The sequence below is a fragment of the Tursiops truncatus genome, chromosome 1 (genome assembly GCF_011762595.2).
Source record: "Tursiops truncatus isolate mTurTru1 chromosome 1, mTurTru1.mat.Y, whole genome shotgun sequence".
Classification (NCBI taxonomy): Eukaryota; Metazoa; Chordata; class Mammalia; order Artiodactyla; family Delphinidae; genus Tursiops; species Tursiops truncatus.
In genome coordinates, this window is record NC_047034.1 from 146344414 (window position 1) to 146362109 (window position 17696).

Sequence of the window (17696 nt, forward strand, 5' to 3'; positions counted from 1 at the left end):
ATGGAAATCTAAAAATAACCACTGCCGGTGGTGTAAACTGGTGACCTGATTGGAAAGCAATTTGGCATTACCTTGTGAATTTGAAGATGTAGTACCTATTAGCAATTCCTTCATTTATTTATGCATTCATTCAGCAAATATTTATTGAGTACCAGCTATACAAGACAGTGTTCTTTGTGCCTTGGTTCAATGGGAGACAGTTAAAAATAAATTATTTAGATGATCGTTGCTATAGGAAAATGTTACTTAACAGAATGAAAATAGTTCAATATCATGTCACTTCCTGTTTTTCACTTTTATGGATATAAGTTCCCAAAATGCTACATATGGTTTTTTACATCAGTGCCACTCAGTTCTTTTAATCCTTTTAGAGTTACTTACCAAAAATCATTAATCAAAACTTATTTTTATGATCTATTAGCTGAGAACTAGGTTACATCCTTTTTCAATTCTGTGGTATACACAGATTGTAAACTACCTAATTTATGAGATGATGTTACCTAGTCATTGAATTTCTCACTTTATAGGCGATATGCCAAAAGCCTTTATCAAAGAAGGCTTGTCAAATGCCTAAATTATATCTATTACTTTTGTATTTAAAGGCACTTTTTTTATGGAGCCAAAATTAAACAAGATTGGCTAAAAATTAGACACTGCATATGTTGGGGTTTTCCCACAGGTTATTTAAAAAAATATTAGAGCCAAACCTCAGTGGCATTATTAGAGGTAACTTTTGAATTGTTGTGTGTAGTATAGATGGAATAGAAATTTCATTTCATGGTTGAAGGTTATGCTTTTGACAGAAGTAAAATGGCATGTCAACATCTGAAAGGGAGAAATTATTTGAATTGAAAGAAGATTTTTTGTTTGTTTAGTTTTTGTTTTGCTGTTTATAAGTTTAGGCCATTATATCCTAGATTGCATTTCAAGAACATTTGTATTACATAATATGTAGATGTAGGTGTTCTGTTGGGGTTTTTTTGTTTTGTTTTTTTGCAGTACGCGGGCCTCTCACTGTTGTGGCCTCTCCCGTTGCGGAGCACAGGCTCCGGACGCGCAGGCTCAGCGACCATGGCTCACGGGCCCAGCCGCTCCGCGGCATGTGGGATCCTCCCGGACCGGGGCACAAACCCGTGTCCCCTGCATCGGCAGGCGGACTCTCAACCACTGCGCCACCAGGGAAGCCCGTTGTTCTGTTTTTAAGAGTGCGATTTATTTTGCTAGGAACTTTGTTTTAAGCAGTAGAACTCTTAAAGAGTCTTCGTAAATTAATCAAATATAAGTAGATGGTAGGAATGAGTAAATGTGCAGTGAAATACTATTGTATGACAGTGCACAAATGAATATGGATTTTAGTATCAAATCTCTCAGCAAAAGTTAATTAAAATGTTTCTTCATGTTGAATAACTATTCAACAGAACGTAAGTCCCCAACATATGTGTATTCAAAGATTTAGTGTTGATCTCTTGGAAGTAAATTTTTAGGACCTTTTCACCCTCAACAACTTGGAATTGTGCAAAGCATGTAGCTGGGACACACATTCTTAATGCAGCTAGGACATGATCTTAGGCACAAGTGAATGAGTCCTCGCTGAGCTTCACAATGGATTGGTATCTCCCAAAATGCTTTACCAGGAACATTGCTATGATTCTGTCACCTAGGTGAAATAATGCTCTATACCTTACCCACATCCTCTGTGCTCTCATCATACTTGCTTACAGAAGCATTCTTTGATGTTAGTAAGGGGACGAAAAAGTGAGATTGTTAAACAAAAATTGTCATCACTCCTGTCACCACATTCTATAATGAGAACACTCCGACATGAATCAAAAGACTTGTAATTTTTCTTCTTAATCCACTTGGGGTAGCACACCATAGTAAGTTGGGTGAGAAGGAGAAGGACACTTATGAACCCATCCATGGGAAAGAAGAATTAACACGATGTCTTGACCACAGGTGCCTTCTTATGCAGGTCAGTTTCAGAGAAGTGAGCATATGGAAGTAGAAGGTAGGGAAATTCCTTTCAAACTCTATGTCCACTTATCCCTTTTAGCCAAGATCAGTTGGTATAAGCCTGATAACGTTTTGCAGAAAAAACCTCTTGTGGCTTCTTTGCATTCTTTCCCTTGGCTAGCTGTGGATATGACAGCTCCTTGGAACTTCATGGCTCAGCAGTACATGTTCTGAATTAGTTTTCCCTATGATGGAGTTGGATTTATGTTCATGTTCTTTAAGGTTGTCATGGCTAAGGACATGAGATTGCAGTTTTATTAAGATCAGGAACCATGTACATACTAGCCACATTTTATTGTGTTTTTTTTTCTTACCACAGAAGGGTTTAATTTTTCAAGTCTTTCAGTTTTGCCTGGAAGCCAGCCAGTCTTGGCTAATACAGATAAACAAATAATGAGAGAAATACAAAAAGAAAGAAAAAAAAAAGTGTGTGTATGTAAATTAACATCCCTCTTTAGTTTCTTGCTCCATAAAATTTTAAGAAATTTGTTCTACTTTTCTAACTATTGGAATCATTTCATGACTAGAGAGTAACAACCACAGTGTAATTCAGAAAGCAGTGAAGAAAACTTGTGTTCCAGGCCTCACCCAACTGCTTATTAGATGTGTTACCTTGGATAAGTCCCTTAACATATTATAGCCTGCCTCAGCTTTTTTTTGTTGTTAATCTCTGAAATGGAGGGCTAACCCAGTGTCAGTGGGAGGAAGGAAGGAAGGATGGATAAAATGTATGTTAGGAGTTGCACAGATCAGTGTTTTAATTAAGAATTCTCCCAGAATAGGACTAAATAACCCATCTGGCTTTGTATTGTTTCACCCACTCTTTGATTAAGAATCAGTAAAATAGTAACGTGCTCGTTTTTATATTTGTTGGTTTATTAATCTTCAACATGTGAAGTAGCACAACTTTGATTTTAGAGGTAAAGAAACTGGCAGTTACCCATCAAATTTTGGAATTAAAAGGACAGATCAGTGTTCTTTGGAGTTCTGAGTGGAAATTAATTTTGCTGTGGATTGAGAAATTAATGGGGGAGTGAGAAAATGAAGATACTAGGAGTACACTGCTCTCTGTGGAAGTTTTGTTAAGACTGAAGGGAGGGGGACTTCCCTGGTGATACAGTGGTTAAGAATCCGCCTGCCAGTGCAGGGCACACAGGTTTGAGCCCTGGTATGGGAAGATCCCACATGCCATGAAGCAGCTAAGCCTGTGCTCTAGAGCCCACGAGCCGCAACTACTGAGCCCACACACCTAGAGCCTGTGCTCCACAACAAAAGAAGCCACTGCAATGAGAAGCCAGCGCACCGCAATGAAGAGTAGCCCCCGCTCGCCACAACTAGAGAAAGCCCGTGCACAAAAACGAAGACCCAAGGCAGCCAAAAATTGAAAATAAATAAATAAATAAAAACTAATTGTAAAAAAAAAAATGGCTGAAAGGAAATGAACCTAAATACCTCGAGGGATATTCAGACTTGAGGAAGGGGTTTTGTTTTAAGTCAGAGAAGTGGGTGTGGTTTTTTTGGTTAATTGAGTGAAACCAGTGTAGATAGAGGTTGGAGTTACCAGGAGTAGTAGATGGTGACACCATTGGACTGTGGAGAAAATGAAAGTTAATGAGATCATGAACACATGTGGAGTGGTAATGAGAGCCTGAAGTAGAGGAGATTGAGGTAAGGTCCCTGGCAGGGACATCCTCTCTAGCAGCTTAATTACAAGGTATAAAACTAGATCATGTTGTGAAGTATCTTGTAGATTGCTGGGTATATGTGGAGTAGCCAAGAAGTCATAGGATTTGTAAAGCTAAGATATTTCACAGATGTTTATGAATGAATGGTTGGATCAAGTATTCAAATAGGCAGTTCTGATACACATGTGCAGGGAGAGAGCAAAAGCACTTAGATAAAACCTGAAAAAGAATGGATGATGTAGAGCATTGTTTATATTTAATATTGACTATTTATATTGACTTAACAACTGCTTTATAATACTGTTTTTAATTGTGGCAAAATACACATAAGATTTACCATTGTAACCATTTTTAAGTATACAGTTTGGTGGCATTAAGTACACTCACAGTGTTTTGCAACCATCATCACTGTCCAGAACTTTTTCATCATCCCAAACATAAACCTTGAATGCATTAAGCAGCCACACTTCCCTCCAGCCCCTAATCTGTTCTCTATGGGTTGGATATTTCATATAAATGGAATCATGTAATATGTGTTGTTTTGTATATTTGGCATCTTTCACTTAGCTTAATGATTCCAAGGGTCATCCTTGTTGTAGTATGTATCAGTACTTCATTCCTTTTTATAGCTGAATAATATGCTATTGTATGGATATACCATATTTTGCTTATCTGTTCATCTGTTGATGGGCATTTGAGTTGCTTCTTGTGGATATTGTAAATAAAGCTGCTGTGAACATTAACTTACATGTGTTTTCATTTCTCTTGGCTATATACCTAGGAATAGAAATGTTAGATCGTATGCTAACTCTGTGTTTAACTTTTTGAGGAACCACCAACTGTTTTCCACAGCATCTGCACCATTTTATATTTCTACCAGCAGTGTATGAGGGTTACAGTTTCTTTGCATTCTTGCTTTATCATAATTTGTAAAAATTAGTTCATTAAACCTTTGAATCCTTACTGAGTGCAAGGCACCATGCTAGATGCTATGTGAATTTCAAAGAAGGGCAAGGCAAGATTTTCTAGAAGCAACAGGTTCTGGGCCTGCTGGGAGTTAGAATCAACATTTATAACTGTCCTGGAAGGAGCAAGTGTTAAGTACTCCTTAACACTTAATTTGAAGGCACAATTAAGGTACCTTGAGGATTTCAGAGAGGGAGTTTACTTGTGGGGAAAGGCTTCTTTCTTTTTTTTTTTTTTTTTGCGGTACACGGGCCTCTCACTGTTGTGGCCTCTCCCGTTGCGGAGCACAGGCTCCGGACGTGCAGGCTTAGTGGCCATGGCTCACGGGCCCAGCCACTCCGCAGCATGTGGGATCTTCCCGGACCGGGGCACGAACCCGTGTCCCCTGCATCGGCAGGCGGACTCTCAACCACCGCGCCACCAGGGAAGCCCCAAAGGCTTATTTCTTGACTATCAGAACAAGAAACTTAAATCCTATTCTGCGGGAAGCCGGAAAACTTCTGAGCAGGATAGTGATATAATTTGAACCTGGACTCTGGAAGAGAAATCTAGCAGCCAAGAGTAGAGGCTGAGGTCGAGGGTGGAAGAGACTAGTAGTGCCTGTGAAAGCAGTGTTGTGTGTGTGTGTGTGTGTGTGTGTGTGTTTATTTATTTATGGCTGCGTTGGGTCTTCGTTGCTGTGCATGGGCTTTCTCTAGTTGTGGCAAGCAGGGGCTACTCTTTGTTGCGGTGCTGGGCCTTCTCATTGAGATAGCTTCTCTTGTTGCGGAGCACTGGCTCTAAGCGTGCGGGCTTCAGTAGTTGTGGCTCGTGGGCTCTAGAGCGCAGGCTCAGTAGTTGTGGCGCACGGGCTTAGTTGCTCCGCGGCATGTGAGATCTTCCCAGACCAGAGCTCGAACCCGCGTCCCCTTCATTGGCAGGTGGATTCTTAACCACTGCGCCACTAGGGAAGTCCCCAAAACCAGTTTTTTATTTTTTTTATTTTTTAATTTTTTTCTTTTGCGGTACGTGGGCCTCTCACTGCTGTGGCCTCTCCCATTGCGGAGCACAGGCTCCGTTCGTGCAGGCTCAGCGGCTATGGCTCACGGGCCCAGCCGCTCCGCTGCATGTGGGATCCTCCCGCACCGGGGCATGAACCTGTGTCCCCTGCATCAGCAGGCGGACTCCCAACCACTGCGCCACCAGGGAAGCCCCCGAAACCAGTTTTTTAATTGAAGAGAAACTTGAACCTGGAGTGACAAATAGAAATGGAAACTAAGGGATGGAATAAATAGGACTTGAAACTCTTATATAAATCTTTATATTCTCCTTAGCTCTCATCTCTTCTGATTTTAAACATCATCTACCAAACACTAACAATTCCCAAAATTCTTTCTCCAGAGCAGACTTCTCTGTGCTCCAGACCACATACTTGACATCTCATATTTAAATTTTTTTAATCTTGATTTCCCCACCCCCCCACCAGAAGAGTTTTGAGTGATGTATTTTTCTTTCTCAAAATTTCTCGGTAGTTAAACAAAATTTCCTCCAATTAGTTGCTCTGTAAAAATAGCTACAGCCCCAAAAGGCATCACCAAATAACTTTATAAAATTTTATAAAAATTTGCAGAGCAAAGTAATTCATTACAAAAACATTTGACTAAGAAGATAAAACAAAATGCCCATAGTTCCACCCTCCTAGTGAAACCATTATTGGCATTATAGTCTTTTGCTTCTAAAACAGGAATTTCTTTTTCCTTTATCTGTCCTCTTTCTTCATTTCCCATTTGTCATTCATCTCCTCCCCACCACATACTCTACACGTACATGCACAGACCATACTCTTATATAGTTTGACATCCTGGTATGTTAGAGATGGTCGGTAAGTAGTTACAGGATATATAACAACTTTAGAACTTTCACACCAGTAGCAAAGCATTGTCAGTTAATATTCCCTCTACAGTCACTGCCTCAACTGAGACTGCTAGAGAAATTTGGGACTGAGTGTTGACTGAAAAGTTGGTGTGTGTCAATTAGAAGATTGGAATGCATCTAGTGGGGGTTGTAAAGGGGAACTGCTTATGTTTAAAATTCAGGCATTTTCCTTTGTGTCTATCAGTTTTATAACCTGATGGATGATTCATCTCACAGAGATTTTCAGGTTCTCTGTGGTTTAAACCACAATTCTTATAACAAAAAAAGAATGCAACAAACAGTTAATTATGTCTTTTTCAGAAGGAAGCTTTATTTAATTGATATTTTTCTATAAGAATCTATTACAGGAACATTGTCATCATGTACTAGGTATTGCAGGTATAGACCTATATAAAAACAACCCTGAATTATACTGAAGGAACAACAGCCAGTCGGCATTTATCCCTATATCAGTCAATTATGTGATGGTCATTTACCTAGTTATATAAGCTAGAAATCAGAGTATGAGCCATTATTTCTCCTTTACCCCCATATCCCATCAGTTATGAAGTTCTGTGTATTTTACTTCTTTCTAAATATTTTGTGAATTGGCTTCTTTTAATTTGTTTATATTAAAAGCTGGTTTTCCCCAGTGTGTGTCTTGCAGTCACTCCTGATTTTCAAAATCTCTAGGCTGGACCACAGAACCAATATCAAGGGATTATCCTTGAACTAGCTATTCTTTGTGCAGGCTGGCCTCTAACTCAAGGCCTGGGCCAAAGTGCTAACCAACCCATCCTGTCCCAGCTCACTAACTAGGCACCTCTTTGCTACCCAAGAGACCAAATTACAGGCAGGGATTGAGTTTTTCTTCTTCACCTGGCACCCTTTTGGAGGGGGGGGCTTTCTGATTCACATTTAAGTGTACATGGTGTATGTAATAATATATACAGGTCTATTCAAGTTTTTTATTACTGTGCCAGTTTTGCCATTTCATAGAAATGTATCTAAGATTCTCGTATTTATTAGCATATAATTGCTCATAATATTATTTTACTCATGATGTTTCTTTATCTGTTGTGTTTATTTCCTCTTTTTCATGCTATCTTCTTCAAATATTTTTCCCCAAGCAGTTTTACCTGAGTTTGTTTTCTTCCTTTTTTTTTCATTTATAAATTTATTTATTTATTGTTGGCTCTGTTGGGTCTTTGTTGCTGCGTGCGGGCTTTGTCTAGTTGCAGTGAGCGGGGGCTACTCTTTGTTGTGGTGCGCAGGCTTCTCACTGCGGTGGCTTCTCTTGTTGCAGAGCACGGGCTCTAGGTACGCGGGCTTCCGTAGTTGTGGCTCGTGGGCTCTCGAGCACAGGCTCAGTAGTTGTGGCACATGGGCTTAGTTGTTCCGCGGCATGTGGGATCTTCCCGGACCAGGGCTCGAACCCATGTCCCCTGCACTGGCAGGCGGATTCTTAACCACTGCGCCACCAGGGAAGTCACGTGAGTTTGTTTCTTATTAATCTTTTTCAAAAGAATTATCATTTTTAAACATCATCTCTATCTTTTTTTACCTTTTTTTGCTTCTCTCCTTTCTGTTTCTTTAGATTTGCTTTGTTGCTCTCTTCCTATCATGATAAAAATGTTGGGAAAAGAACGATAAAGATCAGTTTGGTTTTAGTCTTTTTTTTTTTTTTACATTTTTAAAGCTTATATTAAGTATTGCTGTAGCTGTTACAGTGCAAATTTATTCGTAGTGGTTTTTGTCGTTCTATTTAAGAATTTTGAATTTTTCTTTATCAGTGTATCATTTCTCTCACAGTAAGAAATCTCCCATTTTTCCTTAATATTTCTTAATTTTTGATCAAATCCCAGTATGTAACCAGCCTCCATTTATCACCTCTTCCCGTGCATGTGTTCCTTCCTAACCACATATAAATTGTAACAACTGTGCAAGGCACCTTGCTGCGTGGAAGCCCTCAACCTATTTGGCTGTGTCCCTCTGCCAGGGTGTCCACCTCATTCCACCTGAGGCTCTCACACTCTGCATTAGGCTGCCCTCGTACTGGGACATTGACCTTACGTTGCCCAACAGTCCTGACATCCCGCACAGGACTGCTGCCATACGCACATTTCGCTATCCTTCCACCCCGTGTAGACACCCTGATTATGCCCCAGCACCCTGCTCTGGCCTTGAGCTCCCCCTTTGAGGACTTTACCTTGCCTGACCCCACCTTATGGCTTTGGACAGGATTTCTTCAAGAAGGGGAAGGAGAGCGGGCACTGCAAGAGAAAGTCGTTTCCTGATTTAACATAGCATAGTTAGAGAACACAGACTGTTTTCTTCTTTGGAACTAATTGAGATTTCTTTTAACTAGTATAAGGTCAGTTTTTAAAACTATTCCATGTGCGCTGAAGGAATATATATACTCTGCATGGTTGATGTGTGTGTGTGTGTGTGTGTGTGTGTATATATATATATGTATGTATGTATGTATGTATGTATGTATGTATTATATGTATATTAAAAAAATGTAGAGAACAAGTGAACAGTCATATACCCATCATTCAGCTTAATAATGTATTACAGATACAATTGAAGCCCTCCGGAACCTTTTTTTGATTCCTTTCCCATTGTTTCCCCAAAGAGGTATTTACTATTCTGAATTTAGTATTTCTTAAACATGAATTAATTATATGAGAAATACTCTGTAAACTAGAATACCAGTGTAGACCAGAATTGCCCACAGATGCAAGCATTCTCTCATATCAGAAAACTTTCTAGGGACTTCCCTGGTGGTCCAGTGGTTAAGAATCCGCCTTCCAATGCAGGGGACACGGGTTTGATCCCTGGTCAGGGAACTAAGATCCCACGTGCCATGGGGCAACTAATCCTGTGTGCTGCAACTACTGAGCCCGCTCTGGAGCCGGTGTGCCACAGCGAAGAGCCCGCACACTGCAACGAAAGATCCCACATACCGCAGTGAAGATCCTGCGTGCCGCAACTAAGACCTGACACAGCCAAATAAATAAATAAATAAATATTTTTTAATCTATTACGAAAAAGAAAGAAAGAAAGAAAACTTCCTAGTCTTTGGAAGAATGTTGGGAATTTGCCAAAGAAGTATTTGTGTTATCTCTTACTGCATATTTTAAGTCAGAGCATAAGCACTTAAGTCTTTTAATTGATAAGTAGGTATCTAAGAATATGTAAATACATGAGGAATGCTATGACGGATGTCTTGTTTTTACGCATCTGTCTGTGGTTAGTACTAAACAATTAGATAGTTGACTGTGGTAATAACCAGTAAGTTATAACTCTTTGACCACTTATGGCAAGCTATTCCATATATGAGAGAAAATCTAAATCTAACAGACTAATTTGCATGTCTGAATTACCTTTAATAGCTAACTGGAGAAACTGTTATTTAAAAAGTATATTCCTTCAGATGACTTTTCTAAAATCCTTTAAAAATCTTTAAAATAATTTTAGCCAGTTATGTTGTTGCTATAGATTAATGTCTAAATTGGACTTAAGAGTTTTGTCTCCTAGACCTTTGTCTCCGAGATCGATCATTTGACCATGTCTCACTTTAGCATTTATATATAGTAATTTTGCCTCTTGTGATATATGTTGTTTTGTTTTTTCATTTATAGTGATAGATTCCTGTGGCCTTTAAAATGATTGAATAACGATGGACATGAATGCAAAGTGACTTCTCTACTGAAGCAGAAGATTCTTATTACCTTCCATTAACTCAGTTTAGTCTTCAAGAAGGGGCAGAACGAGTGAAATACAGAAAACTGAAGAGAAGAAAACCTCAGTTTGGAACTTTCTCCATGACTGTTCCTTAAGCCCTGTCTTTCTACTTGTTTTAATTTTGCTGTGAATTTATAAATAGTGAAGACCAAAGAAATAGAAGAAACATTTGAGAGCTTTATACTAAGAAATTTGCCTTGAGAGCTGCTATTCTTAGGAGGGAAAAGCATATCAAGTTCCTGTCTGATTTTTTGTTTGTTTTAAACAGGTTTCTTATGTCCTTAGATTTTGAAGGATAAGTCAAATATAAATACATACCTACACACTATTTTTAGCAGCTGTGTAAGAGTAATGAGATTTGTAAATTAAGGGCTTTGTAATGTGGATGTTTTGCTACTAGAGTTGATTACTCAGAAGATCTTTTATAGCTCTTCAGTGTTTTATTTTTGATCTATCACTTCAATGATATTATTTGCCCAAACAAAAGTCCATCTGTCTTTCTAAGCTATGACCTTTTTGTGAACAGTGTTTGCATTCAATGTGCAAATGTCCATGTATTATCTATTTAAGCAACATCATAGGGCCATCACTCAAGGAAGTTGAATGAGGTGAACATTGATATAGCTCTTTCCCCTTCCCCCTATTTTTTAAATGTAACAAATACTTTTTATGTTCCCCTCCCCCTTCCCCTTTCCCCTTTCCCCTTTTGGAAACGTGTCAGGATCTAGATAGTTTAAGATGAGCAATTGAGGGGACTGAGAAATTGATCCACACAGAGCCTGGCTTCTTTGTGCTTCATCATAAGGTGTGCTGCCGGCCAGCCTAATTTTAAGTACCCTTTTAACAAGAGAACCTCGTGGAAATCCAGCCGGCAGACTCAAGGAGTTCAGGAAACAGGACCACAGAGGTTACGCTCTGGGGTGAGTATTCTCCTGTGTCTAACTTGGAAGAAGACTGTGTATGTATATGTATCATGGAAAATATCTACTGCTTTCTTACATATTATACTTTGGAGACTATCAGTGGGGTGATTTGGAGACACCAACAGATGGATCTCTCAGGAAAACTGATTCTAACTGATGTTTTGAAGAAATTAATGTGAACTAAATAGAAAAACTCTTGAGAGGTTGTATCCTCCATCTCTAGGAAGATCTTTTCTACTGCTTTTGCCTGAAGTTACCTGAAGCAGATTAATCTTTTTTCATAAGTATCTGTAGTTTTAAGTAGTTGTTTATTCTTAAGGTTCTTCTGCTATAACACAAGAATTCATTAGCTTCTGTCATATAACTTCCAGGTCTGTGACCCACTCTTCTGTTTGTGTTTTTCATGGTTATATATTCACAGACTGTTGTTTTGTTTATAACTTCTCTGATGTATGGGGCCTGATGAGTACTCTAGAAAGGCTCAGAGAGCAAGTCTTTCTATAAAAGGGGGACCTTAAAGTAATCACAGACTCTTTACTTGATATCAGGTTCTTGCAAGAATAAGTGATTTCAGTTTTCTCATTTTCAGATCCTGGCCATGAGGTTGGATGCCTCACCTTGTTGAAAAGAGACACTGGACCTAAATGGCGCAGCATGACTTTGTTCCTGCTTGGCTAAATTTCTCAACACCACAGTCAGCTAAGGTACTGTTCTCCATTCTAGTAACTATCCAAATACCAGTTCTTTTCATCCCCATCTTGTCTGTGGCCTCTGTTTTACAATCTAGTTGTTTTTTTGTGTATTCAGCCTTGCCTGGGGATTTTACATACGTTTTCAATAAACTTAACTATCTTTCTTTTAATAGGGTATAAATAATTAGGCAGTGCAAGTCAGTGTGTACCCTGCTACTGCCAGGTGTTCTGTTTATTTCATGTTAAGCTTTTCTCATTGTGTGGCACACTTAAGACTGCCTATATTAGCTGCAGGAACACTTCAGTTTGGGGGGGAAATGGATCTTCAGGATGAATGCACATTTGTCTAAAGTAGTAGATGAGGAGGAAAAAGGATAGACAGTGATTGACTACTACATGGCTCTCAGATTAAATCTTAGAAATTCTTTTTTAGAGACAATAATCTACTTAATGATTTCAGGGAAAATGTATGTTGCGTTAAGGGTAAAGACAAATGGAATATATTATTGTTAAAGGAAACCTTTAGGAAGCTAGTAAACTTAAAAATTCTTCCCATTTTGCCAACTAATAGAGGAGGGAGAAAGTTGATAGGTAGTCTCAGAAAAAAGCATACCTTCCCTATTTTTAGATGTGAATTTTGGGAAGATGTTCCTGGTCTGTCTAGACCCACAACCCTTTGCTCTAATCTTCATTTTGAATTGCCCTTGTGAAATTCCCCAAGTCTCATAATTGACATAATCTGACCCAAGCGTTGGGCGTGGTGGGCCTGAGGGATTCGGTGTGGGATCCTAGGAAAGCGTTTAAATGTATGCACATCTTATACCTGCAAAGGATAATTGATTTAGCACAATGAACAATTGATTTAGCACAGTGAACTCAGTAAAAAGAATTAGGAAATATGATTTAAATATTTCCATTTTATAATAAGCAAATTTGTGTGGTATTAGCATAAGGATAGACAGATAAAGTAATGGAATAGGATAGACAATTCAAAAATAGTCCTATACAGTTGATTTTTGACTAAAGTGCCAAGGTAATTCAATGCAGAAGTGATAGTCTTTTTAACAAGTGGTTCTAGAACTGGATATCTATGTGGGGGTGGGAGGGAGAGCCTCAACCTTTACATCATATCATACATAAAAATTAACTTGAGGGCTTCCCTGGTGGCGCAGTGGTTGAGAGTCCGCCTGCCGATGCAGGGGACACGGGTTCGTGCCCCGGTCCGGGAAGATCCCGCATGCCGCGGAGCAGCTAGGCCCGTGAGCCATGGCCGCTGACCCTGTGCGTCTGGAGCCTGTGCTCCGCAACAGGAAAGGCCACAACAGTGAGAGGCCCGCGTACTGCAAAAAAAAAAAAAAAAAATTAACTTGAAATGGATTATAACCTAAATTAAAGAGCTGAAATCCATAAAACTTTCAGAAGAAAGAAGAAAATCTTTGTAACCCACTAGAATGGCTGAAATAAAAAAGACTGACAGACGGCGTGTTGGTGAGGATATTAATAATAAGGAAATAGATGTGAAGGTGTCTCTACCCCAACCTATAGTTCTCCTGTAAGCCCTTGTCAAATGTATCCATGCTTTTCATGGTTTTTTTAGACTTTGGTTTCTATCATATGAGACTAAAGACTGTTATAGAATGCAACTATTTGGAATAGGAAGGGACATCAGAATTCATCTATAATAAGTGTTTCTCAAAGTGCTCCTTTTTAGTTGTGTAACCTCAGAGACTTATTCTCCCTGACCTCTTTCCTTATATGGAAATAGTAAAATGGGGATGATGCCAAATTATAGTCTTGTTATGAGTATTAATGTTTGGAAGTAAGTGTTTTATAAAACTATAAAAACTCCTGTGGGGTTGTTAATGGCCTGCCAAGGTGGGATTTAACTGTTCCTTTGTCTTCAGTTCGAGAGTAATTTACACAAATAATAAATCTATTTAGAGCAAGCATCTTGCTTTTCCTTTCAAGATTAACAACATTTTTAAGTGTAAAGTTTTGGAGCTTATTCTTTTGGATATTGACAGGGTTTTTTTCCCCTCTCATGCAAATAATTGAAGTAGCTGCTTTTTCTCCCTATTAATTCAGTTAATGATTGAATATGTAACATAGGGCTTCTCTAACTCAGAGGACTGCGGTACCCTTAACTGTGTTCCATATGCTCAAAATAGGGGTTTCTGCCATCAATATTACCTGTATTCTAAAAACCCGATGCAAAACTTAAGATACTGAAAGAGACTGATATGTACTTACCTGTTTGCTTCTCTGTACTTTATCATCTTAGTCACCTACAGCCACCTTCGAAAAACACGGAGAGCACCTACCCCGAGGAGATGGTAGATTTGGAGTAAGCCGTCGTCGACATAATTCCTCTGATGGCTTTTTTAACAATGGACCTCTACGAACGACAGGAGGTAAGACATACCCAACTTCCATGACTATATAAGCTACTCAGCAAGCCCAAGCTGAGGGTGCATGTCCATAATCTTGGAATAATGATCTTTTGTAAACATAATACTCAGTTAGATCCTCCAGTAGTCATTACTCAACTATATTGGCTTTCTAACATTCTCAGGTTCTCTTAAGTCATTTATTCAGTTGAAGAACTCATATAGAAATTACATTAAAACAGAAAGTTGTATCTTGTGCCTTTTTTGTATGTGGACTTACTCTTTTATTAAAAAGGTCCCCCGAAGGGCTTTGGCAATACCTTAAGTTATATCAGGAAGCATCTGGCCCAGTTGTTTCTGAATTTTCAGGAAGCAAACACTCTAATGTGTTACTTTTCCTTACTATTTCAGATTCCTGGCACCAGCCCTCCCTGTTCCGGCACGATTCCGTGGACTCTGGTGTCTCTAAGGGGGCATATGCTGGAATCACAGGGAACCTATCTGGTTGGCACGGCTCTTCCCGAGGTCACGATGGCATGAGCCAGCGTAGTGGGGGTGGCACAGGGAACCATCGCCACTGGAATGGCAGCTTCCACTCCCGGAAAGGCTGTGCCTTTCAGGAAAAGCCACCTACAGAGATTAGGGAAGAGAAGAAAGATGATAAGGTAGAAAAGTTGCAGTTTGAAGAAGACGACTTTGTAAGTATAAAGATTTAGTTGTATACCTAAAACCTGACAAATGATTCTTATATATAAAACCGTGTTAGTAATGAGAACATTTCAGAAAGTACTAAAAAGGGAGTCCCTAAGTTTAGACTTTTAGTGTTTTTAGGAAGGACAAGGAAGGAGCTGGTTAGTATGATGATGATGACCAAAATTCCTGTGTAACTTTTAGCAAATCTTCATATTTTTTCATCTTTTTGCCTTTGGAATTCTTATTTTTCTTTAAGCTTTATAAGGTTCAGTATTCAGATATGTTTATGTAAAACTACATTCTTGAATGTTAAATTGCTTTCTCCAACTATCATAAGAGGGGGTTTTTTGTCTTGATTTTGCCCTCTCATATAAAACAATTGTGGTAAGTTCAGAAACATGCAGTTAGGAGTATTTTAGCTGTTGCCTGTACATTCAGTAAAACTTGATGCTATTGTGTGTTGAATTAATTATATGCCTTTTTTTTTTTGAATTATATGCCTTTTGACCTGTAAACCAAAAGTAGAGTTTTTGTGCACCTTAAAAAAGTTTAATAATACATTTTACTTAACCAAATATGTCCAAATTATTATTCTAACCTGTAGTCATTATCTTTAAATTAATGAGATAATTAACATTATTTGTTGTACTACATCTTCAAAATCCTTTGTGCATTTTATAATTGTAGCACATCTTAATACAGACGGCACACGTTCCAAGTGCCCAGCAACCACACGTGGCTAGTGGCAATCCTATTAGGTAGTGCAACTTGTTATTTTTAAGTAGCACATTAGATAAGCCAGTCACTTTTATGACAGCTATTTTATGTTATCAAAACCAACTAAAGAGTAAAATTAGGCATCATCCCCTCTTCTCCCAAGTCTAGCAAATGACCTGGGGGCTCTTAATTTAAATGTCATTTATCAAAGTAAATTCCTATCCCCAGGTGCCTATCCTTTAAAACTTTATTATGGAAAAGTCTGTAATACACCAATATATTAAATATTTGTCCAGAATGTCCTAAGTACTCAGTAGTCGAAAAATGACTACAACACTAAATTATAACGTGGATTATTTATTCAGTAAACTTATAAGTTATCAGTTCTGTGTCATTCCCAGTGGGAAATTAATTGACAATGGAAAGAAAAATGTTAAGGCAGCATTATCCACCTGCTAAGTGATCTAAAGGGAAGTTTGCTGTCACGTCAAACCTGAACAAGGTCATTAAGGGCAAGTTTATTTTGTGTTTATGCTTTAAAAAAAAATTTTATTTATTTATGGCTAAGTTGGGTGCTTGTTGCTGCGCACGGGCTTTCTCTAGTTGCAGAGAGCGGGGCCTACTCTTTGTTGCAGTGCACAGGCTTCTTGTTGCGGTGGCTTCTCTTGTTGCAGAACACAGGCTCTAGGCGCACGGGCTTCAGTAGTTGTGGCTCGCAGGCTCGAGAGCGCAGACTCACTGGTTGTGGTGCACCGGCTTAGCTGCTCCGCGGCATGTGGGATCTTCCCAGAACAGGGCTCGAACCCATGTCCCCTGCATTGGCAGGTGGACTCCCAATCACTGCACCACTGGGGAAGCCTTGTGTTTATGCTTTTATGAAATATTCTGAGTGTACATAAAAGTCTGGAGAAAACCGTCAAGTACGCACACAACCTAGCTTTGTGAAATATTGACATTTTGCCCAATATGCTCTATACCATTCTTTTACAAAAGAGGCAAGATATCATAGATACAGTTAAAGCTTCCCTAATCATATTCTCCTAACGTTCCCCTAGAGGTAATCACCATTTTGATTTTAATGTTTTATCATCCTCATGTATGTTTTGATAAATTTTTACTATATGAATGTATCTGTAGACAATCTGTAATATCATTTTGCCTGATTTTGATCTTTATATGAATACTGTCTATTGTAGTTCTCTTTTATTTGCTTAAAATTGTTTGAGATTTGTCTGTATTGATACATAGGGCTCTAGATCAGTGGTTCTCAATCCAGGAGCAAGTTTGCCTCCTTCAGAGCACATTTGGCAATATCTAGAGAAATTTTGGTTGTCACACCTGGGGATAGTGCTATTAGCATCAAGTATGTAGATATCAGAGATGTTGCTAAACTTCCTGCAATGCACAGGACAGCCCCATAACAAAGAACCAGCCCAAAATGTCAGTAGTGCCATGGTTGGGAAACCCTGCTCTATATCTTTCTCACTGCTGTATAGTAAATATTCTGTGGTGTGAATATACTAGGTTTATTTATCCATTTTCCTGTTGACAGACATTTAGGTTGTTAAAGATCTTGTTTTGGAGATAAATCTAAAGGATAGGAACCATGGCATTGTAACTAGAGAAGTAAGGGTCAAAAATAAGATTTTTATCCAAAGGGAATTGATGAATAATAAGTAAGTAATTTGAAAAGGAAAAACAGGAGGAGCAGAATTGGAGGATAGAAGATAAAGACGTCTTGGTACCAAAGAGATGGGTGAGATCAACCGGAGGTGTGCACATGGAAATAGAGATAGTAGTTGAGGTTTATGGTTGGACAGAATCACCCAAGGAAAGTAATATATTCAGAGAGGAAGCTTAGAGCAGAACCTGTGGAATAGCAGTAAGGGAGATTAAGAAGTGATTGGTTGAAAAAGAATGGGGTTTATCAAGAAAGAGTAGTTAGTCAAAAATAACAAAAGGTATTTGAGGACCTAA

The 17696-nt window shown here is 38.8% G+C and overlaps 1 protein-coding gene across 4 annotated transcripts in view; it reads left to right on the plus strand.

The window, feature by feature from the left end:
* Positions 1 to 17696, plus strand: part of GPBP1L1 (GC-rich promoter binding protein 1 like 1) — a 57680-nt gene that overhangs the window by 18609 nt on the left and 21375 nt on the right. For all 4 annotated transcript variants that reach the window (XM_019937893.3, XM_019937894.3, XM_019937892.3 and 1 more), the window contains exons 2-5: positions 10205 to 11227; positions 11820 to 11934; positions 14204 to 14333; positions 14721 to 15007. In XM_019937893.3, coding sequence (XP_019793452.1) covers positions 11875 to 11934; positions 14204 to 14333; positions 14721 to 15007 — 477 coding nt within the window. In that variant the 5' untranslated portion in view covers positions 10205 to 11227; positions 11820 to 11874. The remainder of the gene's footprint in view (positions 1 to 10204; positions 11228 to 11819; positions 11935 to 14203; positions 14334 to 14720; positions 15008 to 17696) is intronic.